A 25847-nucleotide genomic window follows, 5' to 3' on the forward strand; every position below is an offset into this window, starting at 1 on the left:
ATCAAGCACAGGAAGCAAGTGTCTTAAGAGACTTAATATAGCAAATATTCTTCGTGAGAAGTACGTAAAATTATTCCTTAATAACCGCAAATTTCGGGCTTGATAATAAGGAGAACAAAACAATAACAAAGAGTTACTTACACGTCTTTTATAAAAAGGCAAATAATTTCGATCAGGCATTTCACATTTTACTAAATTAATCACACGTAAACTTAAAATCTATTCCAGTCAATAATATTTATAACTTCAATGTTAAAGTCACTATCACACAATCCCGTTGAAAATATGTTCTCTTAATGTCATTGTCCTATTGGAAACTATAGTCTACTTTTTTGGATTTATTGCACTTTTTCATTTTATCACACCACAAAACAGTAAAATACGGTATATTTTTAACTACAAGAAGAAAGATGTTGTGTTTTTTTTCTGATAATACAGCAGTGGCGTGAATAATCCGTGTTCCCGCCAACTGTGGGAAGAGCCTTGCTCTATTTGAGCTCAGCGACCATCGTAGATGCTTCACGCTGCGATGGTGCGTCGTCCGCGTATTTATTAATGGTGTACAGAGATGGCACCAGGCCAATGCTTGGCCGGAGGGCAGCTTTAAACGTACTACGAACTACTATAAGTTTTAAATAAAACTATTGAACGATTACTTAGCTACGACAAAAAGTACTACTACTACCACTACATTTGAAACAAATATCAAGACTTTAGAAAAATAGACTCTCATAATAGACTACAGTCTATAGTAAAAGTTAGGACAAAATAATTACCTATATGCAGCTCAGCAAAGCAGTGTGTAACAGTCTGAGTAGATTAAACGAACGATAAAGGAACTCTTAAAAAGTTACCGAGCAAATTTAGACATCCCACGAAGACCTTTAAGCAAACAACATCATACAAAAATTGCTTTTGCTACCAGAACTATTAGCAGTCACGGCTTTAAAGGCTAAATAAAATAAATCACTGCGATTAAAACGGAGAGTACATAAAAATAATCACTAAATTACTTCTAAGAAGTTGGTATCTCCGCATAAAAGAATATAGGTTGAGTGAATCACAGCGGAGTCTTGCCCGAGTTCGTTTGGGGCTCCATAAAATGTTTATACATGTTTAAGTGGCCTATTTATACAAAAGCGAGTGTTTGTCAATTGTATGCGAACTGAATGTTGTGCGGGAGTTAATCCATTTGTTTTATTTACAGTTTTGGTATATACATACATGTGCATTGTGCATTTTGCGAACAGTTGTGTAGAACAATGAGAACTTAAGTTTTACCGGTAGAAACATTGAACTAACATCTGAACTGAAGCTTGCAAAGAATATCTTTTTCTACTTACCAATTTACCAGGATAATATTTAAGTTACTTAGGCGTTTGCGTGCGTAAACTATAATAATAATTATGAACCCTCACGATAGTAATACAATAATATTTAAACGTCTAACGAGAAGTTGTTTTTTATATAGTTCACATAAGGAGAAAATACTCATAATTTTTATAACGTCCGTGGCCTCTTTCAACTCGAAACATTATCATCTCATGTTCTATGCATGATCATGTAGTTTGGTAGTCTTTTGCCAGCTTTTAGATATCTCGTTTAATAAATAAACAAAAACGTTTTTTCTTAAGATGTAACTTTACTAGAATCTTTTCCTTCTCTCCTCATATAGAGCTCCGAATGTAACTGTTCCAAACAATTTATGAATACCTACTCTTAGCTCTGTTCCGTATGGGGTCGCGCTACTGTAGCTGCATAGTGGCATCGCATCATACCTGCAGCTGCTCCTGCAGCTGGCTGACGAGCTCCTGGCGCACGCGGTCGCGCACGCCGGCCAGGCGCGCCTCCAGCCGCGTCTGCAGCGTCTGTAGCGCCGCGGTCGCGACAGCGGCGTTTAGTCACACACGAGCGAGTTAGTGCCATTCCAAGCATGCAGGAGAGAGACAGAATTACTTTAGTATGAGCCGGAATATCATGAGGGTGAATACATGTTGAGGGTTACTTGAGAAACATGGGAGAAACTGGTTTTTACAATGATGTTTTGATGTTTTGTATCTATGATTACTGAAATCGGCAAGAGTTGATCGAAGAGAATTGAAGAGACTTTCGTTTTAAAATCGACTCATAAATAACATATGTCAGTGAAGTAACACTATACTAAATCGGAATGTCTATGTTAATATAAGCACAAAAAGCAATGTTATAAACAAGATTTGACTATGTTAGCCACAGATCAAACAAGATTATTGATTTAAATACAACGACCGAAGCACAATAAGTCATATACTAAGAAAATGCTTTAACACGCTTGCATCAAATAAATTAATCGTCATTGCCTCTTCATGTTATCAATTGTTAGTAAATAAAAATCTCCTTCAACTCTTATTCACCCTATGTTATTCAAACTTTGAAACATAATTGTGCTTTAGAAAATTAGTCTTTTTGCTGTACATAAAGATATGATATTACAATATGGTATTTACACGACAAGTGTAGTAGGCTAGATTAAAGGTCTCATTCTTTCTGAGAGCAGGTATGAAAGGAAGGCGGGTTCAATAGCCATAGGATAGAATTTCTCAAGCGGCCGCCATCTTGCGTCTTTCCCCTACATGCAGTTATATACACAATAGTAATTAGTATATAAAGTGGCGGTCTCAAGCAGTATCCATTTGTGTGCCTGTGTTTAATGTACCAATAGTTATTAGCTAAGGGATTTAATAATTCGCCAAATGGACTCAAAAAATATGAAATAGTATCAGTTCTTGCACAAGAACTGACTTTGAGCACGTCGAATATAGTGTAAGAAGACACATATAGTTAGAATACAATATGTACAGAAAGCTTTAAATAAATAAATATTGTGGAGTATGTTTTGAATGACCCAACAATTCGTCAAAACTATAGTCTATAATGAACACTTTAATTTAAAAAAATCCTAGACTGTTTATCACATCTATTTAACGCTAGTTTCTGTTGTTATTGAAGCAACACCAAATGATCACAACATGTAGTACAAGGGGTCACACTGCACAGACCGGGCCACAGATGAACAAGTCTAACCTTCTCGAGCTCCAGGTCGATGTCCTGCTGGTACTCCGACACATTGGCCTCGGTGTTCTCCGCTGTTTGGATGTGCGCCTTCAACTGGGTTATCTGAAAAGGTGATACTGATTACTGCTAAAATCGAATCTATTTACAATATTCGACAAAAAAGTCTGCTTATTCCGTTAGATTTCCAAAAAATATTGGGAACTTATTTTTTTTTTATCTCGAAACAAAATAGATGCTGCAGTGTAATCAAATCTCGTGTAACGTCACGTACCAGTATGCTTTTTACCCGACTGCCAGGAGGGTTATGTGTTTAGCGCGTATCTTGTATGTATGTAATATTCTTTATTTATTACCTTGTATCTCTAGAACCGTTGTTAATAATATTATTAAGAGCCGTTAGAATCCTACTTCAGCGAGGGTAAAAGCCTCCTTACTTTCACCTGTACCTGTCTTTCTGGGACCAGACAGATGTGTTTCTTGTTGCTTGTTGGTCATTAATTTGGTCAAAGTATCTTAAACAATTTAGTTGCGTGCAAATTTCGCAAATTGTGATAAATTTAAGAATTATAAGACTTCAATTCTGTGCAAGACTCAAACCTGACTCAGTTGAGTTTCAGTCTTGTGGCCAATTTTATTCATTGATATATATCCGGACGAGCGTCGACAATTACTTCCTATGAGAATCATCGCACATTATCATTTACTTAATTAAGTAAAAAGCCTTGTAGAAAACCAGTTGACAGGTAATATCCGTTCATAAACCCTTCAAGACAAGGCGAATATTCATATTTACTATGCTCAGAGTGCTTCCCAGAGTGAGGCACGGTAGTAAGTTTAATTAATCGGTTAGTACCTGTTCTTCAAGTGAAGCGATAGCTTCTCTATGCGTGGTCTGCAGCTCGTTGACATACGCGACATGTTCCGCCTTCAGCTCGTCTATCTGTTGCTCGTACTTCTTGTAGGCGTTCTTCAGAGCTTGCTTCAACTGATTTTCCTGGAAAACAAATAAGTGTAAAAAGATATAGATAATTTGCAATTTCCTTATATGCAATATTTCAAAATCCTAGATTTATCTGCATGTTTTAATGGTGGGAAAAGACACCGTAAAATTCAGCGAAACGAAGAAAAAACAGACACGCAAAGGTGTCGATAGAGCCTCATTATTTTATTCATAAATCAAATTGAGAAAACTTTATTTTGTGTCATTTGAATAGATAATATAATAGAAGGTATATATCTTACATCGAGCTTGAGCTTGAGCGGTGTTTCATGCGAGTGCATCGCGTCGTTGGGAGCTTGTCGCGGGCGGCGGCGCGCGCAGTCCCCGGCCGCGTCGGGCGCGTCCAGCGAGCCCAGCGAGCACGGGGACACGCACGCCTTGTCGCGCCACACCTCCTCCGAGTAACTACACGTACACACGGAATGTTACACATTGCACGATTCCAAACATATATCAATAGAAATGTGTAGAACTAAAAAGTTATTCAGATATAAGAACGTGCCACAATAATTATACTTACAGGGATATTTTTGATAAAACTATCAGGACAAAGGCACTTAAGCCGCCTATTACAATTTACCTACCTAGTTTCGTATTCTATAAGAAAATTTGCAAGTGAAGATAGAATAGCTAGTATTCGTACGGCGCGAGGTCAATGAGCTGACTTGTGCTTTTGACTACCCATGTTTTCGGTATTTTAACCCAGAATAAATAAATAAAAAAATATATAAAAATTTACTTTGTTTTCCTGCTAATATCGATCTTATAATCGGTTCAGAGATATCTGAAAAAAATATCTCGTCGTTACAAGTAACGACTAGCTATTTTAACAGGGTTATTTTGATAACCCTGTATAGCTTAAACAGTTCTTTTTAAACCAAAGCACGTACATATTCTCGAAATAAGTTAACGGGAACTCATGTGGCGGTGGTGAAACAGGCTAAGTATTTTTACTTGGTAAAATAATAAACAATATGATATAGAAACAAATGTTACTTTTGGATAATTAAAAGTACTACATTTCAAAAGCTGTTTTTTCTCATATAAAGTATGTTTATTAAATACGTCGTTAAAATAAATAAAATACTATAACTGTGTCACGTAATCACGCAAATCATGGCCTAAAGAAACGAGAAATAACTTCGAAAGTATAACGATAACATAAAACTAAATTAGTCTGTCTGGAGGTCGAACACGACTTCGAAACATAAAAACAGCCCCATTTACATAATGGTCTGGCCTAAAGCTGGGTGCAATAATACACCTCACAAAAGATCGGTAAAAAGGAATAAACTATTATACAATTCCAAGTAAATAATTAATAAAGAATAGTACTCACCTTCGCTTTGGCCTTGTTTGCAACAAAAATAGTATGTTAATTAGTAATTCACGTAACCTTGATCTACAAAGGTAGGTTTAATCAAGCCATGAAAATCTCATTAAAGTCTAGAATTATAAATGTTCACGAATTACCAAGGACACCCTCAACAATTCTTAATATGCTTATTTTATTCTTTTAACTTTCACTTGTGTTCAAATTTACGACGTCTATAATATAACCACAGTATAACGAAATACCTTCATCTACATTAACTAAGCTTGGGCTATCTTATGAAAGTTGATGATAATAAAATAATACTGACACTTAATTTGAAACTGACCTCCTTTCCATGTCAGAGCATTTCTTTTCGAAATAAGTCCGTAAGCTCTCCATTTCCTTCTCATGTTTCACGTCCAACTCTTGTCTCAAGGCCTCGATATCTGCATTCCCAGCCTTTACAGACTCCAGCAGCTCTCTCAGCCGCCTCGTCTCCACAGTGAAGGCGTGCTTGTCCTGCTGCATCTGAGACTCCAGCTCCTTAATTTCCGTATCAGTATCAAGCCTCATCTTCCCAATTTCGTCACACAAAATTTGTATCAAACTCTCCCTCAGTTTATTCCTTAGATTTTCCTCTATATAGCTATCGAACTTATTGATCAATGTTGTTAATTTATTTTCGAAGCCAGTCTGAAATTCATCGGAGACGTCTGATGATCTGAGATCAGACTTCGAATAGTTGATTACTATTTCCTCCCTGTCCATATCTTTTTCGCCGTTTGAACTTTGGATAGAGGACCCTCCGCTCATAACTGCCGAGTAGAATTTTGTGCTTTCGTCTTTTATTAGGCTTTGATACTTCATAAAGTCAGATAGCTGTCCCTTAACAGTATCATGATCAGATATAGATCTCTCACCAACTATGTGTTGGAGATTTTGTACTTCATTCGTAAGATGGTTATTCTCATGTCTCAGGTCATCACGTTCGCGGACCGAGCGCTGTAATGAGATGGTCAGTTCTTCAATTAATTCATCACGCTGCGTAATAGCGTCTTCCAAGTGCACAAGCTGAAAGGACAGAAAGCGTTCAATACATTTCACATCCACTTAAAGCGACATAAATGCAGGCAGTAAACAATGATATTATTAAATTGGTAAAACTGAATGTAACAAGATGTCTGGAGGGAGTGAGAATTTAGTTTAGCTAAATAAACAAAAAATAATATCTTACAGAAAACATTTAAACTATAAAAACATGTAAACAAAGACCTAATCAATCAAAGATCAATATGACAGGTGATGTCTATACTGGATGATGATATTTATACTGGAAGAAATAAAGACTATTTGAAGAAACCTAAAATAGGTTTGAACCCTGCAAGCAAAAACCTCTTTTACTACAATGTCGATATTGTAAGCAATAAAACTGTTACTCAACTAAATATTGCAATTTAATGCAGTAAATTATTATCATAACTACAGTAAAATTTATATCCCTTTTCTAAACACAAAAACCATCAAAACAATAAAAATATTTATTAAAAGAAGAATAAAAACTTAATCAAGCTTTGATCCAAGATCCAACTTATACATGAACATAATATTTTGAAATATTTTCATAAATGAGGAAATGTAGGTTGTAGAATGTTAGTACATAGCATGCCATTGGAGTGAGAAGCAGGATTAGGAAGCAGAGCAGTGTTAGACAGAGACACATGCAGAAGCAAAACCCATGTATTATAACCAGTACCTTCACATGATATTCTTCACATATAGTTTTATAATCAGTAGTCAATGTGCTAAAAGACATAGTTTCTTCTGGTGGCATTGACTTTGGTGTGGTATTCTCTTCAGGTTTGTCATATTCCTTTTCCTTCATTTCGTCAGCAACAGTAATTTCTTCCACCAACAAGTCAGCCTCTACCTTATCACTTGATAAACTTTGTTTGTCTGGTGACATCTGCAAAGACTTGTCCGTAGACAGACTTTGTTTGTCTAGCGACAAAGGTAGTGATATGTTGCTGGACATACTCTCTTTTTCAGGTGATGATGGTGCTGACTTATCGGGAGATGGTTCTTTAGATTGCTCTAGATCATCAAATACTTCTTCAACTTTTACACTATCACCAGCCCCAACAAGAAAGGGTGACAATAAATTTGGAAATACTGGAATAGCTTCAATATTTGAGTCTATGAGAGTCCCACCTTCAGGTGGTGGTCCAAATATAATTTTAGCAGCAGGAAACGGAAATTTTGGAGCACCCTGACCTCTAATATCCAACTTAATAATTTCTTCAGATCCAGAACTTAATTTCTCAGGAGAATCCGTCTTATTTGAATTTTCTGCAGAATCTCGCAAAGATAAATCTGATTTTAGGCTACAATCCTCATTTAAAGAATCCAAATACTTGTCACTTCTATGAGATAAGTTTCGAGATCCATGTTCATTTGTTTCTATCTTTTCACTGGTCATATCATTTTGTGATTTTTCCTGTGTGTCTTTTGATAAGTCCGACACAAGAACTAAATTCACAGGGCTCTCCTCACTCAAGAGATGGATATCAGAAACAACATTAACATCCAGGGGCAAGGATAAGCTGACTTTACTGGGTTCTTGTGTACTTTGGTTGTCACTGCCATGGGACTCTGGGAATGGAATGTTTAGGGAACTATTTTTAGAGGCTTTCTCCTGCTCAGGTTCAACTTTGAGAAGATTCTGTGACTTATCCGCATGGTCGGAATCTGTAGAATATTCAATTTTGGAGGGAATATGTTCCGATATGGACTCAGTCTTGCTGTCCTCCACATCATGGATAATCGGGATTTCTGCTGTGTCTTCACTGGCTTCTACACCTGATTCCGACTCGTTTGTAGCACTTCCTACAGTGGGTATCTGTTGAGAATGCACGACATCCGGAAGAATGTTCTAAAAATAAATAAAAAATATAAATAAACTATGTGGAAATATTTGACCATAAGATTCATGGAGGTAGAAAGTTTACAAAATATCTGAATGGTGACCTTTCTGGTAATGGATATCGTACACATATAGATCCCAGGTTAATTTAATTGAGACAGTTAAAAGGTGTTGCAGCTATGCACATCCAAACTATTTTTAACGAATTATAAATATCCTGACGCCAGATTGATTTCTCCAACTAAATAAATTCATTTTAAAAGCGTACCTTAATTTCAGACGTATGTGGTGAAGACTTGTGGGGATCATCCATAATTTAATAAATTCATATTAAAATCAATCCAATAATTCATAAAAAAGCCACCAAATTCGTTGTCAAGACGACGTTTTAGACATTCAAACAAAATACAAACGCCATTTAAAAAGTTGCGTTTCGTTATCTATGAAAGCTTTGTAAAAGTTATCGGCTTTGGGCTGATTAAGTATAAACTCAATTTTTATTTAGAGTGCAATTATGTTATATGATAAAATATTATTTGAGATGTAATGTGATTACCTACTTCAAAACAAAAATAATGAAATCCACTATCATTTTGGTAAGCACGCTGAACAACCTTCACAAGACTACAAATTCATGGCACAGCAAATAAAAATAATTGTAATTTTAATTGTGAAATTACTTTTAAACTGAAGCCAAATATTGGTAAAAAAAACTCTAGACGGTTGATTATTGAACAAAACAGAAATTCAAAATTTAAATTAAATTATAACGTACCTACCTCCTGTAGTAATTATTAGTGTACAACTTACGTATTTTTGTTTTTTTATTAAGCCTTCTGTGTGTTACTGCTGGGCAAACGCCTTCCTCTGAAATCCCAAATCATGCGACGTATTTCCCTCCTGGGAATTCTGGCCATTTGGAATAGAATAAGCCGTGAGGAGCTCGTGGCTAAGCTATAACCGCATAAGTGAATCAACCACAGTTTAGAAACTACGCTTGACGCGGTTGGTCCGTAGATGGGTGACCATCTTTGTCATAACGAGTTCCTCCGTGTTTGGGGTGCACGTAAAGTGTGGCTGTTATTCCTATATTTTTTCAGTCTTTACAGGTAGTCAGAAGCTTGAAAAGTCTGACAACCAGTCTTAACCAGGCAAACTGGCAAACCTGGGCAACACGATACCAAGGGGTATCGTGTTGCCCAGGTAACTGGGTTGAGGAGGTCAGATAGGCAGTAGCTCCTTGTAAACACTGGTACTTAGCTGAATCCGGTTAGACTAAAGCCGACCCTAATAGAGTTGGGAAAAGGCTAGGCCGATGATGGCCATGTGGTGCCTATGCGTATAGATCGCCCCGCCACCGCTTCCAAAGCTGACCACAAAGGCGCCTTAAAATTTTACTTAAAAATGATCTCTGAAACTCCGAATTATTTATTAATTTGGCAAAAAAAAAGCCTTATTTAAGGAGAACAGGAACACTATTATCCCTGAAGAAGTCATCCTAGCTAAATTTGTCACGACCTAGTTGTACTTAAGTAACTTAAGACAACCAAGTGTATATAGCCCTCGCAGTAAATAATGAAATGCATCTGTCAAGTTCTGGATAGCCGGATCTAGGGGCCCAGGGGCCCCGAGGCCTTGAGGCAACAAAGAAGTGGGGGCCAAGGGGCCCCCACTCCAAGTTATTTTCATTCAGTGAAAAATTTATGGAGGTTTTTTTTTATGCCTACTTTGGCCACAGTTATTAAGATAAGCACTGTCACTCAGTCATGTCAATAATGTGGGCTTCTACCGTGGTTTCATAATTCTTTATTTTATCGGGCGTGGTGGGGCCCTAGGCAATGGCCTAAAGTGCTTTATGGATAATACGGCACTACTGGATAGGGGTTTTATTTAGATTAGAACATTCATGCTGATGTAAATATTACCTATTTTAACGTCTATTGTTAAATGGGTAGTGGGTACTTTGTAGGTCAATTTGAATTCAATTGCCAGCTTGTAAGATGTGTTCATCAATGATACTTTCATTCACTCGTTCTTCGAGGACAAAGGCTATTTACAAAAACATTTGAATAAAACCAAAACGTATAATGATATTTTTATTTACTATTTACACATACATTTTAGGAAAAGCCGCTTCTGTACAATCTATAAAAATGCAACAACTTAATTTCGAATAAGGCCAATGTACGGTATGTATGATCGAATATTACAACATCTTATATTGCTTTGCATGTCATTGTTAGTTATAACAATATAATAAAATACACAAAATGATTCGACATACACACGCGAGACACAAAATGTTTTATATACTTTCTGGCGGCATTCGCTAAGGTTATTCAACGAGCAAAAAAGTAAAGAGACATAAACACGAGACAATAATGTTCGACAAAATATTAAATGCACAGACACGAAGCCATAAAATAAACCAAACAAAATTAAAGATAAAGGAGTCGTGAAAAATACAAATTGTATTTCATATAGAAAATGTGATTGGAAACCAGCAGTAATTTTAAATAAAACTAGAATTAGGTAGGTAAATATTTGACAATGACCGCCAGTTCAAGTTTTAATAAAGCGCGATATTGCTGGTGCTTCGTATAACCAGAGCCGGCAAATTTTTATTTGGTGTATGATTTGTGGTGAATTAATAATGTAATATTACTACGTTAAAAGAAGTCTGACACACATGGTGCCGAATATGCACAGATACACTTGATTTGATTTCTAATGAACAATGATTTACTTTTTTATTTAGTTTCCACACTGTATAAAAAACAAATAATCTTATTGCTTTTCTTTAAATGATACAAGTTAATAAATAAGTGTGAATTGATATTCATTAATTACCTAAATATATTTAAGAAAATGGAAACACCACGTTTCACGTCTCAACTATAATAAATATTCAAAAAACTCGAATTCACGCTTCAAAAATATATTTTAAACTGTCTTTAAAATTATCTACACAAGCCCTGTAATTTAATTCAACAAAGCGTTTACTTTTGTTACTGTAATATATTATGTATTACATATTTCTTGGAGTTAAGTCACATACAAACACCAAAACATAAAAAGGTTGGCAATACATACATTTGACTTTGTTTAGGTGTAAGGTCTATGAGGGGGAGGGGGGCGAAGATGGATTTGTTTTAAGAAACCTTTTCACATCTTTAAACAAAAATGTCAAGTCAAAGAGTGAGGTAAACCAATGGACAGACAGACCACAGACAAGACCCAAATATGCAGTTCACCTTGTCTTGCAAAGATATTCCAATAGCATACCGAATCATATCGTATATCGAAATGATACTATCTTAATTACTTTTTTGCTGATCACTTTTATTTCATATAGGAAACGAAGACATGATACAAAATACTTTATCCACAATGTATTCATTATTCGCACAAGTGTGTATGCCACATAATTAACACTAAAATATAACTTTAAACTTTATTTTGAGTTTAATTATCTAATTGAGTTTTTGACTAATTAAATCTAATTAGTCCGTTAGATATGTTTCCAAAGAATACGTATCGGTAACTCATTTTATCTTTTGTCACATAAACAAAAATGAACCTGGTACAATAAAATCGTGACGTCACTTACCAGCACGCTATTTACTGGCAAGTGTCAACTTCCATACTTTTCACCATCTTTATTTAATAATAAAATGAAAAATACGGACTAATAAGATTTTTTTAGCTATACACCATATAAATATATAGATAAAAATAATGTCTAGACTTTGTAACTCACAACTAACATATCGTCGAAAAACCAGTCTAAAGAGTAGCACAAATAGCTAGATTTTGACTTTCATGTGTAGAAAGGGAAAAGTAAAATAGGTTTTCTAGGTTTTCACCCTCCAATTATGACAGGTTCACGCTCGTCATAGTATACAGTTCCTCTACTGCACTTGGTTTAAAGTAACACTATTTGTATAAACTCAATTAAAGGTGTAATTTAAACATTTTAAGAGACATACGAACACTAATGGTGGTAGACATTGTCTATTGGTTGTACGGAGCGCCATAACGTAGAAGCGATCCCAATAATTTGCTATCCATTTTTATCCCTCATACGTCCCCCCTTTAGGTGTGTGCTTTCAATTTAATAAGGGTAGGCCTTATTGCGTGCTGTATACATATATTTAAGTTACCATCTATTTCTGTGTAATTTTCTTATTGCTATTTGCAATGAGTTTGTACCTCAGGTTGTTTACAGTTGAACATGAACTTACGCAGCTAGAAACAACAGTAAACCATAGTCATTTTATTTGCTACTTGCTTGAATTCCAATCAATCACGATACCTTAAATGCTAATAGAATCGGCACAAAACTCATTTAATTATAACTTCATTTGAGACTCCAACAGTTTATTTAATTCAACCACATTGTTTAATGTGCAAAATATATTTTATTCTTGGCACATAGCTTGATAATGATAATATAAAAAAATACATTAAAATGTAACCGTGCGTCGAATCTGTCGCAACATGCAAAACGACCGAAAGTTAGCTTTATATTAATTAAGTTTGTATGACGTAAATATATACTCTGGATATAAATATATATTTTTCTATCTTATAAAGGTACCTAATCTGTAAATCAACATTATATATTCATTTCATTTTTACAGTTCTGAAAAATATGTAGACTGTAGGTATTCGCGTGGTTATTACTGTGAAAGTCAGATTGTCGATAAACACATTATAGATAAGATAGCAAATAAATTACCGGTGTTCATTACTCTTGTGTAACAAAACAAAACTGTATCGTACCCAGTACACCGATATTCAGAAAGATAATGGAATCGTCGTCTTTTTAGAGAATTCGGTGTCCATTGCAAATGCATAACTTATTCCTTATTTATTATTAACTGGCTTTCACAACAACGTTCACCGATATCAAGACTAAGTACATAGTACAAAGCCTGACTTGTGAATCCTACGAAGATCCTACGTTATTACGTACCTACTTCGAGTATATTTTAATGTTTTAATTAAGTAATTATTTACTTCGAGAAAGTCCTACCTACAAATTATTCGTAACCTCGTTGCTGAGACTTCTTTAATCTAACAACTACGTCAGAGCTAGCATCGGGCCTTACTGGTAAGTGTACGCCCAGTGTAGTATTTAAGTCAAGCTTTAGGTACAAAACAAACTGACAAATTAATGAGTGCGAGGGTTTAATGGCTTTCTTAAAATGTAATAAAATAAAAAAAACACTTTCCTAACCTAACAAAATTAAATAATTGTAAAATTACATTGCAGCGACAAGAAAATTACAAACTCGAGCATCGGTAAATACAATGGTTATGGCTTCAAGCTAACAACTTGCTTCTTTTAATTATATTTTACTTAGATGATGATAAAAATATTAAAGTAATATAGTCTGGTCTAACCATAGACGACAACGCAACTTTCAAATTAAATTATAGATTAAATGAAGACTGATATAAATATCCAATTTTTGCACGTCTGTAATACGTCACACTCTACTCACGAACGTCCCAAATATGAGACACATTTCACACCCATTATAAATTTTGTGTCACTAAAATGTGACATTATATTTTAAATAATTTGGGCTGTTTATTTGAGCCATTGTAAGTCCGTGTCATTATTAACACGTCGGCTGCGGCGATGTTAATCGTCAAATCGGTAACAACCTTGATTTGATTTAGCACATCTAAAGTTCGCAATAAACAGCCAAATAAGGAACACGCAATGCCTAAGGCATATATTTAGAACACATTGTGCTGTATTTTTAAATTAATATTATTTGACTTATTACGTATTATTATTTACTCTTTTATTATGATATTGCAAAAAAAAAACACTTTTTAAGTCAGCGATATTCAGGGATAATTTGGCAGTTAATAATTTTTGACAAATTGAAAATAGTTACTAGTGCTCTTTACTTGAAGTGGTAGTAAGTGCAACTTGTCTGCTGTATAACTTATATTGGCACAGCTTACATGTTTAATTAAATGACGGAAGAACAGATTTTGAGCTTATCACAGCGTGCAGGTAGTGTTTTACTAACAGTTTATTTCTTAACAGATCTAAATGCTACTTGCGAATAGCTTTCATTATATCGGATTTATTTAAAACCAGTTCTGTGATTGCCTACAGTGTCTGAAATGTTGGTTGTATAAATGGGATATACCCAAAACAAACTTATTATTTATCTTGGTGTAATATTGTTTTCTACTTACATTCAGTTACTAACTGCTTTCATAAAGTGAAAACATTTTATTCTCAATTAAATCTGTTGTAGAATATCTTGAACGACTATAACGTCTTGTAACTAATAGAGTTTATCTTACTTCAAATATAATTTTTATTACACCAAAAAAATAGTTGCTAAGCATTGATCCACATTTGGTGTCAAGTATTCAAAACCTTGATTGGTCGAGCAATGCCGACTGTACTATCATTTCTATTCGTACCAACTTACCTACACAACGAGTCTCATTTGCAAAATAACGATTACAATCTAAAGGCATAAGATTATAAGACACTACACGACACTTCACGAAAACCGTTATTAACCCTGAATAAAGACATCTAATACTCGTACGACTCAAATAAAGGTAGGACTACATTAACGACATGAGTCACCACTCCACGTGTGTTTATTGGTCACTTGATGCAAGTCCTGAACATCCATCCAGCGTATATACTCAGCATATAGTTAAGCAGGGCTCAAGTGATCTGTAACCACGCATGGAGTGTCGTTAAAGCGTCCTGATAGCTCAGGAGCAGGTACCCCTCAGTCTATATAGTGGTCGATGCTCGCTCGAAGCCTTGGTGCATGTTATGTACAAGTGCTTGTGTGTTCCGCAGTCAGGTTGACTGCTTTCCAGGTCCTCCTTGGTCGTCATCATCATCATCTTCCTGAGCCATGAGCTGCCTCGCCAATTGCAGCGCCTGTAAGTCACGATAGTATCGTTTTAACATCATAACACAGCAAGCTTATAACAATGTGTTTATTCACAAAAAAACTATACAAGTAAAGTTTATGGTATCATAACCGAGTTATCAACGCAGTTCAAGACGCAAGTACCTCTTTCACTAGATACATTTTGCGCGAACGTAAAACGTGCCGTCACACTGCTCTCGCTCTTTAACATAATTATATGCTTGCATAAATAATATAATAATGTGTTTAATAGGATAACCACACAATAAAGCGTATACTATCCAATTATACACGCTCAAGTAATTTGTAAATCAATAATTTGAAGGTTATGATTATCAGCTTGTTGAACCCTCAGATTTAAGTACGGTATGGATACCAACATAATTTTCTCCATTCTTGTGCGTCTCCATTCTTGAAGGTGTACGTGACACAGCAGACTACTGAATGATTTTTACTAGCCGCTTTGGTTTGTAGTTATATTTGCAACGTGATTGCACACCACGGACAAACAGGGATGAAGTCAACTACCGGTATACATAAAGACTATCCGTTTAGCTATTTTTAGTGAGGCCCTATAGGAGGATGAAGTTCTAATTGTGGCTTTTCATAACCCTTGGACCATGATGAAGCTGAAGGCAGTTCTAATCCTAGCTGCAATGTATGCGATTATGCAGACACAAGAGTCACACGCACCAGAGAGCTCTTTGTTACAGCTTGGAACGCCGATTCACAGAGGGCCAATAATATACTTATTAAAAATAAAATAAAAATGTTCCGCACTAAGTTATTTAATGCTTGAGCCCAGGGGTTTTCACAAACATTCAAGTCAGATGCTCAAAGACAAAACTTCATGGATCGACCCCAGAGGCAGTTGGCGCACTGGCTTTCGCGTGTTGACCTCAACCACAGCTATCCGTACCGCAATATAATTGTCACCTTGATGGAAACTAACTCAGCATGAAAAACAGGGGGTCTTCTGAACGCAAGGAAATAGTCCATAAGATTTAAATTGTGACATATGCGATGCGATGATAGGGATATGATAGTAAGTCACGCCGCCGAGACGTGAGAGGAAATGTATCGTGATTCTCATTGTTTTCCTTCAAGAATTGTTCGTGAAGTGAACTTTACGGATTTTAAAGCAGCTGAATAAATGAAAGATCATAAACATTGTAACGCTATTTCGTCTAGCAAAGCAGTAGACAGAAATGAGACCCCGGGGAAATCATTGTTATTACGCGTGAGTGGATAACGAAAGAAGAAATTGATGTTCTTTATTTAGTCTATACATATTTTAAAGATTAATATTTGACTGGTACATACCTAGTATTAATATGGCTAATTTCGCGGAATTGAATTAGATATGTATGATAACATTAACAGAAATTGGACACCTGGGAAATCATTGTAATTTTCGTTAATACATAAACGAAAGCTAGCAGATAGAAAAACGTTTTTTATTCAGTATATCTCAAGGACTCGAGTTTGACTTAAATTTATAGATAATTTTATATTGCGGGGAATGTAGAATTATGACACCATGTTTAAAGTATCGTAATAATGTAGTATCTTGTGATTATCATAAATATTAATGGGGTAATACTTAATTCGTTATGAAAATGAATTGTATGCTGAAATTACGTCCCACAGCAGTCTATGTTGAAATTGTACATGTTGAAAGGGCGTGCGGCTAATTAATTAGACGCACAGAACACTTCATCAGACGCGTCAGTAAAACAAGCCAACATGTGTCGCGTTTATTCTGTTGAGGTCACATTACTTAGCATAAGACATTTCCAGGGTTAAAGATCAGATGTAAGACCATCCTAGTATAATTATGTAATGAGATATTAATTAGATACTACAGCATATGAAGCAATTTAAATGTATGACATGTTATCTTGAGTTTGAACACAGATCTTTTGTTTCTATGTTTTCAGGATAAGTACCAAATAAATACCTTATACTAGCACTAAGTTTTGAAAGATTTTTTTATACAATCCACACAATTGTTTGCAATTCTGCAAATAATTCCTGTTTGGATGTTAATAGATTGAAAAAAAGAAGCTATTGTCGCTAATTTTACTACGTAATAAAATGTGGTCTCATATTTGTAGGTGAGAAAATAAATAAGTATCTTTTTAAATTGGAAATTATTTTTTTAATTACCAGTAAGAATTTAAAGAGTTCAGACTTTGTATTGTATTATTGTTTCTGATTAGAATAACAAATAGATCTCTATTTATAACATATTCTTAGTCAATTGAGATAATCATCTTAACAATATAATAAATTAAGATTTAAGTATTTAAATAAAAGCTTAAATCTCAAAGCAAGCTACTGTAGGTACATAAAGTGTAACCTCACCTAACACTTTTATGGTATGCTTATCACTTCCACGCTGATAACTAATCTGTAGTTCATATTTAAAAAACAAACAAGCATTAGTGTAGAAAGTACCTTATCTGATTCTTTCATTTCTAACACATAATTATTGCAAATAAACCAAAATGTAATTGAGTGTGCCAAGAAGCTGCCGATGTATTCAAACTAAGAAAAATCATACAAAAAAGCAAGTTAATGCAAGAGAAATGATTAATGTAGCACACATACATAGTTAGATGACATCATTTTAAAGTTAAATGAAAATAAAAATGTGTCAAATTTGAATTAGTTCATGTTAGAAACAAATAATCATTGTTTACATAATGTTGCCACATTTCAAGAAAATTTGGAATAGATTAACTTTAAGTATTACCATCATCATCATAATAATATATTATATCCTTATACATTCGTAAATTATAGATTGTTGTCCAGTTCTAATTTGAAATTCATATTTATTATGTAAACCACAAGAGATAACTATTGTTATTAAAAACATTTTCAATTCAAATAGGACTTCCTGTTACATGCCCATGGGGCTAAGGTAGGAATAATTACTTAATTATAATGTGTGTTAGACTAAAATGAGGCAAACATAAAGAAAATAGGTAGTAGAAATGTTAATAGGTGCTCTAATTACTGTGCATACTGTAACTCATGACTTTAGAATTAATGGGCTCAGTATGGCCACATTGCTATTTTTGGCTTACACACAATATGATTATTTGTTTGATTCAGAGAATCACTCTATGAATAAATAATCCTGATAGCCTTAATGCAAAATTATTAATCTATTACATGCATATTTATTTCGATATTATTCAAATAATATAAATGATGATCTAATAGCTCGTAAACACCCACAGACTGCACTATTGTGGACTGACCTGAAACTCATTGTAATGCATTTTCCGCTTCTTCTCGAACTCGATCCGCTTCCGGCGCACCTCCTCGGGCTCGTCCATGTCCTCGTCACTCTCACATGCTTCCACACATTTCGGCGGCTTATTCATACTGGCTGCCAACTTCGCCGCTAGTATATTTGCGTCCAGCTCGTCTCCCGGTTCTACTTCACCGTCCACGGATTCTGAATAAGGCGTTTTAGGTTCGTCCACCTTCATGTGACCATAATCTTTGTTCGCTGGATGAAACGTTTCCATAATATTCATCTCGTCAAACCTTTGCTCTTTTGGTCGCTTGCTTGTGGACGGCGTTCCTGCTGCAGTCGATGTGTCTTGACCGTCAACACTCCGCGAGGTCTTTAGTATGCCCTTAGAGGGCTTTTTTTGTAAATTCTGAGCCATAGTCGTAATTTTATAACATTTTACGACTCCTCGCTACGAATTTTTGATGATAGAGTTTTATTTTTTCAGTAAATGACAAGAGAACAAATTCTACCATCACTGACAGTTGACAGCAGACCATATTGCTAGTATAAAAAATATTAACACGGTGCGAAAAATTATACGAGGCATAATTGCAACTGTAGACGAAGTCCAATTTATTAGAAAATTCTCAAAGTTATTAAAAATAAAATCAGAAAAAATATACCATAATTATTTAATTATCAATTGATTTTAAGTTTATAAGTTATTTCTTGTACCGTAGTGTGTATCCAAAAAGAAATTCCGTGCTAAAAATCTAGATCACAAATGTCAAACTCGTCAAAACTAGGCGAGAAAAGTGTATTGTTGTTATTTCTTCTATTAATTTAATACTTATGATATTACTATTTGCTCATTGTGGTCGATAATTTCAATACATGTTAAAACGATTTAAAATTACATTTGTCATTTTTATTTACTAGTTCTAGTGTCGACGATGGTTGAAGACTCGAGCTTGAATTCCAACAAACCAAAGGTAAAAAACTAGGTCTAAACACCTTTAAGATCCTGTTAATATATTTGTGAAAATAATTAGCTAGATGCCTAACTTATCCCAATCGTTTCCACAAAAGAGCTTATAGTTTCGTTATAATAAAACTCAATCGTTTTTGCAGACAAAAACAACACGACCAAAAGCGGTATACTTATGGACAGAAGCCGATGTGCAAAAATGGTTACGACGTCACTGCAGCGACTACTACAATCTTTACTGGGAACGATTTCATGAGGTATAATTATTAGAAGAGTTATTCTAGTGGAGTAGATAGCACTTACTGCATTTAAGTTCCATGTAACGTACATACGTAATTACGTATGTACTTACTATTGTAATGAATCATCATTCTTTGTCAGCATCGCAACTTGGTCCTTGGTATTGGTTGATTGTAATGTTTTTTTCCTTCTTGGCTTTTATATGATTGTTACCATTACTGCAGGAGTAACAAAGCATTATCTTTATTTTAGCATGACATAACAGGCAGAGCACTGGTCCGCATAAATGACAACACCTTACTACGGATGGGAATCACCAACAAGGAACACCGAGAGGCAATATGGAGAGAGATACTCAAACTGAGACTGAAGGCTGATATTGTGGAAATTAGAGACTTAGAGAGGAGACACAACTATTTCAACTATGACTTGTGACAAAACATTGACTGTGAAAGTGAAGGACCAGTTATGTGGAAGAACCAATACCCATTGTTGAAGAAGTATTCTCTAAATAATGATGGTGACATATACAATAAACGCAGTGCTGTAGCTCATCTCTACCGTGCCTTACTTATTATACTTAGACTAGGTAAGAATATAAATAGATGATCCAAATGTTGCTATTTAACAAATTCCTACTATATTAGTAGATTTTATTAATCAGTTGCTCATCTAATAATTGATGATTTACAGATATTTATTTCTAAACTAGTAATGGAAACTTATTATATAAACAAATGCAATCAAATTATTAAGTGTTTTCATGTATTATTAATTACATTTTAAGATTGTTTAAAATAAGGCTAAGGTATCCATAGCTGCTTAGTATTTGCAGGAGTTTAACTCCATGCCTTGTATATCCGTCGCTAGAATTGTTTTTAAGAGGCTCAATATAGAATATACCATTTCATGTATTTATCTTGTTATGCTTCACAGTAAAAATGACCAGTGTTTTGTATTTTAAAAACATATCTTTTTATGGTCATGGGTTTCACATCTTAAATTGTATGAATGTTGTTAAAATTATATTATAGAGATTTAAACTTAGAAGCTTTTTAAAAATATATTTCATCCAATCCAACATTGTTAGAGAAATGTTTACCTTTAAAGGAAATGTATTTGTTTTCTTAAATCCTCTAATATTGTCTGTTATTATATTGTGTATCATTATCAAGGCAATTTAAAAAACCTGTAAAAATTAAAGCTTTTCATAAATTAATGTTGTGTGATAACAATTAGCATTTTACATCTTAGGTAGTTAAATAATTTTCAAATACATTAAAAAAACTATAGAAATTGTAGCTTATTTTAATGGCAATTTTATAGTTATCCAAACAATATATTAATAGCTGCAGTGTAGTACTGTAAGAAAGTAGATAGAAATTATGTAAATATAGATAGTAGGATATTGTAAATTTGAAATAAAAACATTTTATAGATTTTTAATTTTGGCCTTATTTGATCAAAAATGATTCTTCAACTATGAAAAACTAAAGTTTAAATTAAGAAGGAAGACTGAAAACAAACGAATTCATTTTTGTGAAATGATTATCTCCACCCATTAACCAACTTACATTTTCTATCACCACAAGTGTAAGTATCAAAATGTGCGAAAATGAACCATATCGCTTGGGCATGAAGGCGCTATTTTATCGTGCTTTCTCTACGTAGCTACTGAACACAATAAGAACAAAATGTATCCAGCAACAATTATTAGGTTGTCGACCCAGTGCCCGTAGAGTGTACTGCACTTACATAACCCTTAAGTATTCACAAATATAAATACAGCGCATGCATCGATCTTATTGTCGTGCCAGAATCGAAGTGGTACAAATCAGGAACTACTGCATAAGGACTAAATTTACTTAACTATCATGACCCGTGGAAAAATATCTTCGTCTACTATTTATCTTTCCTTGGGAGTGGCACAGGCCAAGACGGGAACTACCTATTGGGTTGGGCACTCAAAATCAAAACCAATTCGTTTTTTAATCTATTATCTTGAGGCTATTTCCAGAACGTCACTCGAATTATTTTGCGTATTCATCAATTGCTAACCTCTCTAGACTTGTACCACAGTGACGATTCTCCAGCCGTTTATACGTCAATCTGTTCTACCTTATTGCACATGAAAGATTGTAATGTTCATAGGGTCACCTCTTGTACATATTAATTGGTAGTAGTATAGTAGTTATCTCGTAGTATCTTATAAGGAAATGCAGCAAAAAAACCAACTGTTAGCAGTGCCATGCTCCCTGCATTACTGCAGAAAAGGATTGATGTATCAAAGTTTGTGAATATCAACTTTATGGTCGGTGCAAGTCTGATTTTCGGCGTTTGCCTTTCAGAGTAGCATTAATATTTCGAGTTTCAATCAGTTACTAATACGATAAAATTCAATAATATCTCGTATCGTCCCTGCGTTACGCCAAGCCCAGCCCGCGGCGCTGCCTAGTTGGTCGCACCAGACGATCCGAAATAGTTTTAATGACCCTCCTTTGTTTATTATTCTTCCTGTACCCTCGTAGAGACAGGTCTATTATTAAATATGATAGCGGCATGCGCGCGCCGATCATCGTGACACTACCTAAATATCTCAAAATATCAGTTCAGTTTAAATTATGAACCTCTTTAATAGAATAGCTTAGTAATTGAAGGATTGGGATTAGGTTTGCTCCAAATAAATACTCAACTTGGATAATAACTATATTTTAATGCGTTCAGTTCAACGGTTGAACAACAAGTGTCGTGCATAATCAATTCAAATACATAAATCAACTCCCATATTGAGGGTACCGGAAATGAACATTAAAAATAAAATAACTTAAAAAAAAGGTACCAGCACAAATGTCAACGACATCCAGTGTAAAATAATCTAGCATATGTTATGTATGTTTACAACTCGGCCATCCTTTTCCTGAGTGAGTCCTCTCACTGAATCTACAAATACTGTAAAGGACATAATACATCGTACGAAATATATATTAATTTACATATTATTTATATAATTACAATTTATATAATTCAAAATGATACCTGAAAACACAAAAGAATAATAATTAACTTTTATTGTTTCACTTGAACACATCACTATCGTACGTTACTCATTCTTTCTCCTCAGCGTTCCACAATCGCTAAAACGCTATGCAATCAATGCTCACATCGTATTTTCGTCAATAGAGATGGCACAGTCTGCTATGATCTACGGTCATCTGTGCGATGCTAATTGCTTAGCACCGTTCGCTATCTGCACTGACCGCTCATAGCCCATGCTCTATCTCATCCAAATACGTAGTCTGCTATGATCTACGGTCATCTGTGCGATGCCAATTGCTTGTTGACACCGTTCGCTATCTGCACTGACCGCTCATAGCCCACGTCTAAATCTCTCAAGTCACCATAGTCTACCATGATCTGCAACCATCTGTGGTTCTCTGGTTGCTCATGGCCTATGTGTCTTGTCATGTATAGGCTAATTAACTCATGCAATTTTGTCAATCAAACAGTCATATCATTTTAGTGTCATATCAAGTGATAAACATAGTAATAAACATCAGTCTAAGTTTTAATATTTAGTCTTTACAGCCCGATTCGTTACCACTATTGTCGCTTTCGCTTTCCTCACTATAAATATCCTTATAACTGAGCCAGGGGTGTATTTTATCTACTGCTACTACATTTTCGTACTTTTTATGTCCTCTTTTAGTTAAGGGAGTACTCTCAATCACGAATCTATCGTTTTCTAAAATTTTAACTATGCGATAAGGACCATGGAATTTGGGTATAAGTTTCTTCGATTTGCCCGAATGCTCTTTATTGATTATTGTTCTTTCGACTCTAACTAGATCGCCAATACTGTAAGACGTTGCCTTTTTCCTATGCTTATCAAACTCTTTCTTTGAAATACCCTGTTGTTTATCTATATTAGCTTTAGCCTCTGTCCTCATTTCCGTCAAGTCTTTATCACTAACACGAGATATAACATCAGTGAGTACTTCATTAATAATATTTTCAGGAGGACTTAGCACCCTAAATCCAAACAAAAGTTCAGAGGGGCTTTTTCCCGTAGTCTTGTTAACAGTAGTGTTCATGCCTAACTGAATATCACCTACATATTCGTCCCAGGTATTGTCACCTTTACCGTGGCATTTCGTACTCAAAGCATTCAGTATGGTTCTATTATAACGTTCTATCTGTCCGTTCGCTCTTGGAGTCGCTACTGCGTTCAATATATGTTTAATGTTAATATTCCCTATAAAAGACTTAAATTTAGCGCTCGTAAAGCAAGAGCCTCGGTCGGTGATGAGACGCGATGGCGTTCCAAAGATACTAAAGTGTTCTTTAAATATTCTTATGGCTGTTGAAGTTTTTGTGTCTCTTACTGCTCTAATAGTTATAAACTTAGTAAAAGAATCAATTATAGCAAGAATATACGTGTTGCCTCTCCTAGAGCGAACGAACGGACCTAAATGATCAGCGTGAAGCGTTTGGAAAGGAATATCCGCCTTTGGTATCGGGTGGAGCATCCCTTCCTTGCGACCACCCGGAGCCTTGTGATGCGCACATTCAAGGCATGCGGACACGTACTTTTTGATAAAACGTCGCTTCTTTGAGAACCAAAAGGTCTCGCGAATTCTGCTAAGTGTCTTCTCATACCCGAAGTGGCCCACATCATCATGGTTCATTCGTAGAACCTGCCACCTCACAGCCCTTGGAACGACCCACTTAATTTTACCGTCAACGATTCTGTAAACGTGGTTCCCTTTCAGTTGGTAATTTTTGTGTACGTCTGCTACAAATTTCGTATTTTGGTCTTGTAAAATATCCTTGATTCTACCTATTTCTTCATCATTGCTTTGTACAGTTGAGATCCAGTCTTTAAGGTCAATATTTAAAATATCAAGTGCGCGAGGCTCGTCATCACCTACCACGGGGTCAGTTACAGGAGCACGGCTGAGGGCATCTACGTGCGCCATGCGAGTTCCAGCCCTATATTCAATTTCGCAGTCGTACTCCTGGAACTGCACCCACCATCGAGATATTCTTGGAATAAGATCGCGCTTAGTTAGAGTAGTACGCAACGCGTTACAGTCCGTCACAATTTTAAATTTCAAGCCTAATAAGTACACACGAAAACGATTTAATGACGCTATCACCGCTAATGTTTCTAATTCGAATGAATGTAATTTTTGCTCATCTCTAGTTGTCTTTCTACTGTAATACGCCACAGGCTTAAGTATACCGTCACTATCCGTCTGCATTAGAATACCGGCAATTCCTAACTTTGAAGCATCAGTATGCAATTCGGTTGCTAATTTAGCATCATACAGGGCTAGAATTGGTCGATCAATTAACTTCTGTTTAAGGGTCTCAAAAGCTCTAATATGTTCATCACCCCATTTCCATGTAAAATTGGACCTAAGCAGATCAGTAAGAGGGCGTGCGATTAACGCGAAATCCTTCACGAAACGTCGGAAAAAGCTTGCCAGGCCTATGAAACGTCTTACGTCATGAACATTTTTGGGTACTGGGAAATTAGAAACAGCCAATGTTTTACGCGACCCCGGCCTTATCCCCTGACCACTGACCTGGAATCCCAAAAAGTCAATCTCCTTGAAAAAGAAGTTACACTTTTTAAGTTTCAGTGTCAACCCAGCTTCAGAAAGTAGCTCCAGTACTTTTCCTAGTCGCTCGAGACCCTCGTTAAACGATTTGGCGGGGATGAGGATGTCGTCCATAAAGATGATCGCAAAGTCAACTTTCGATTTGGCCAATATCTTGTTCATAGCCCTCTGGAAGACTGACGGGGCGTTAGCTAATCCAAATGGCATACGTTTAAATTGGTATTGGCCATCCGGTGTGACGAATGCGGTCTTATCTTGGGAACTGTCTGCTATGGGCAATTGGTAATAACCTGATGCACAGTCGAGTGTGATAAATAAGGAGTTTCCAGCTAGCATATCGAGCTGGTCATCGATCAACGGCAAAGGATAATGTTCCTTCTTCGTTTTATTATTTAAAGCACGATAATCTATACATAACCGCTTTTCGCCAGTCTTTTTCTTCACAAGTAGAATAGGACTGGCGTACTGAGAGTTTGATTCGCAAACTATATCGGCTTCAATCATCTCCTGTACCATTGTTC

At 35.4% G+C, this 25847-nt stretch overlaps 3 protein-coding genes across 3 annotated transcripts in view; 1 reads left to right on the forward strand and 2 right to left on the reverse strand.

Moving 5' to 3' along the window:
* The window catches only part of LOC113497433 (centromere-associated protein E-like), a 51258-nt gene extending 42557 nt beyond the window's left edge, over positions 1–8701 (reverse strand). The window contains exons 1-7 of the mRNA XM_026876985.1: positions 8558–8701; positions 7123–8298; positions 5716–6440; positions 4297–4459; positions 3908–4048; positions 3064–3156; positions 1779–1868 (exon numbers count right to left, since the gene is read on the reverse strand). Coding sequence (XP_026732786.1) covers positions 1779–1868; positions 3064–3156; positions 3908–4048; positions 4297–4459; positions 5716–6440; positions 7123–8298; positions 8558–8602 — 2433 coding nt within the window. The 5' untranslated portion in view covers positions 8603–8701. The remainder of the gene's footprint in view (positions 1–1778; positions 1869–3063; positions 3157–3907; positions 4049–4296; positions 4460–5715; positions 6441–7122; positions 8299–8557) is intronic.
* A 1671-nt stretch (positions 8702–10372) lies between these two features.
* On the reverse strand, positions 10373–19018 carry LOC113497118 (protein phosphatase inhibitor 2-like). Its single transcript, XM_026876503.1, has 2 exons — positions 18494–19018; positions 10373–15229 (listed from the first exon to the last, which is right to left on the reverse strand). The coding sequence occupies exons 1-2, from the start codon at positions 18908–18910 to the stop codon at positions 15146–15148; spliced, it is 501 nt and encodes a 166-aa protein (XP_026732304.1). The 5' UTR covers positions 18911–19018; the 3' UTR covers positions 10373–15145.
* A 226-nt stretch (positions 19019–19244) lies between these two features.
* Positions 19245–21148, forward strand: LOC113497119 (protein aveugle). The gene is made up of 3 exons (XM_026876505.1): positions 19245–19466; positions 19606–19719; positions 19955–21148. Exons 1-3 carry the CDS (start codon positions 19428–19430, stop codon positions 20135–20137), a joined length of 336 nt encoding a protein of 111 aa, XP_026732306.1. The 5' UTR covers positions 19245–19427; the 3' UTR covers positions 20138–21148.
* Positions 21149–25847: the final 4699 nt, after the last annotated feature.

This window comes from Trichoplusia ni, chromosome 9 (assembly GCF_003590095.1).
Source record: "Trichoplusia ni isolate ovarian cell line Hi5 chromosome 9, tn1, whole genome shotgun sequence".
NCBI lineage: Eukaryota > Metazoa > Arthropoda > Insecta > Lepidoptera > Noctuidae > Trichoplusia > Trichoplusia ni.

Coding starts and splice junctions, on each gene's coding strand:
- LOC113497118 (XM_026876503.1), bottom strand. CDS start 18,910: ATGGCTCAGAATTTACAAAAAAAGCCCTCTAAGGGCATACTAAAGACC. Junction 15,230..18,493: donor TGCATTACAATGAGTTTCAG/GTCAGTCCACAA, acceptor CGTGACTTACAG/GCGCTGCAATTGGCGAGGCA.
- LOC113497119 (XM_026876505.1), top strand. CDS start 19,428: ATGGTTGAAGACTCGAGCTTGAATTCCAACAAACCAAAG. Junction 19,467..19,605: donor TGAATTCCAACAAACCAAAG/GTAAAAAACTAG, acceptor TCGTTTTTGCAG/ACAAAAACAACACGACCAAA. Junction 19,720..19,954: donor ACTGGGAACGATTTCATGAG/GTATAATTATTA, acceptor TCTTTATTTTAG/CATGACATAACAGGCAGAGC.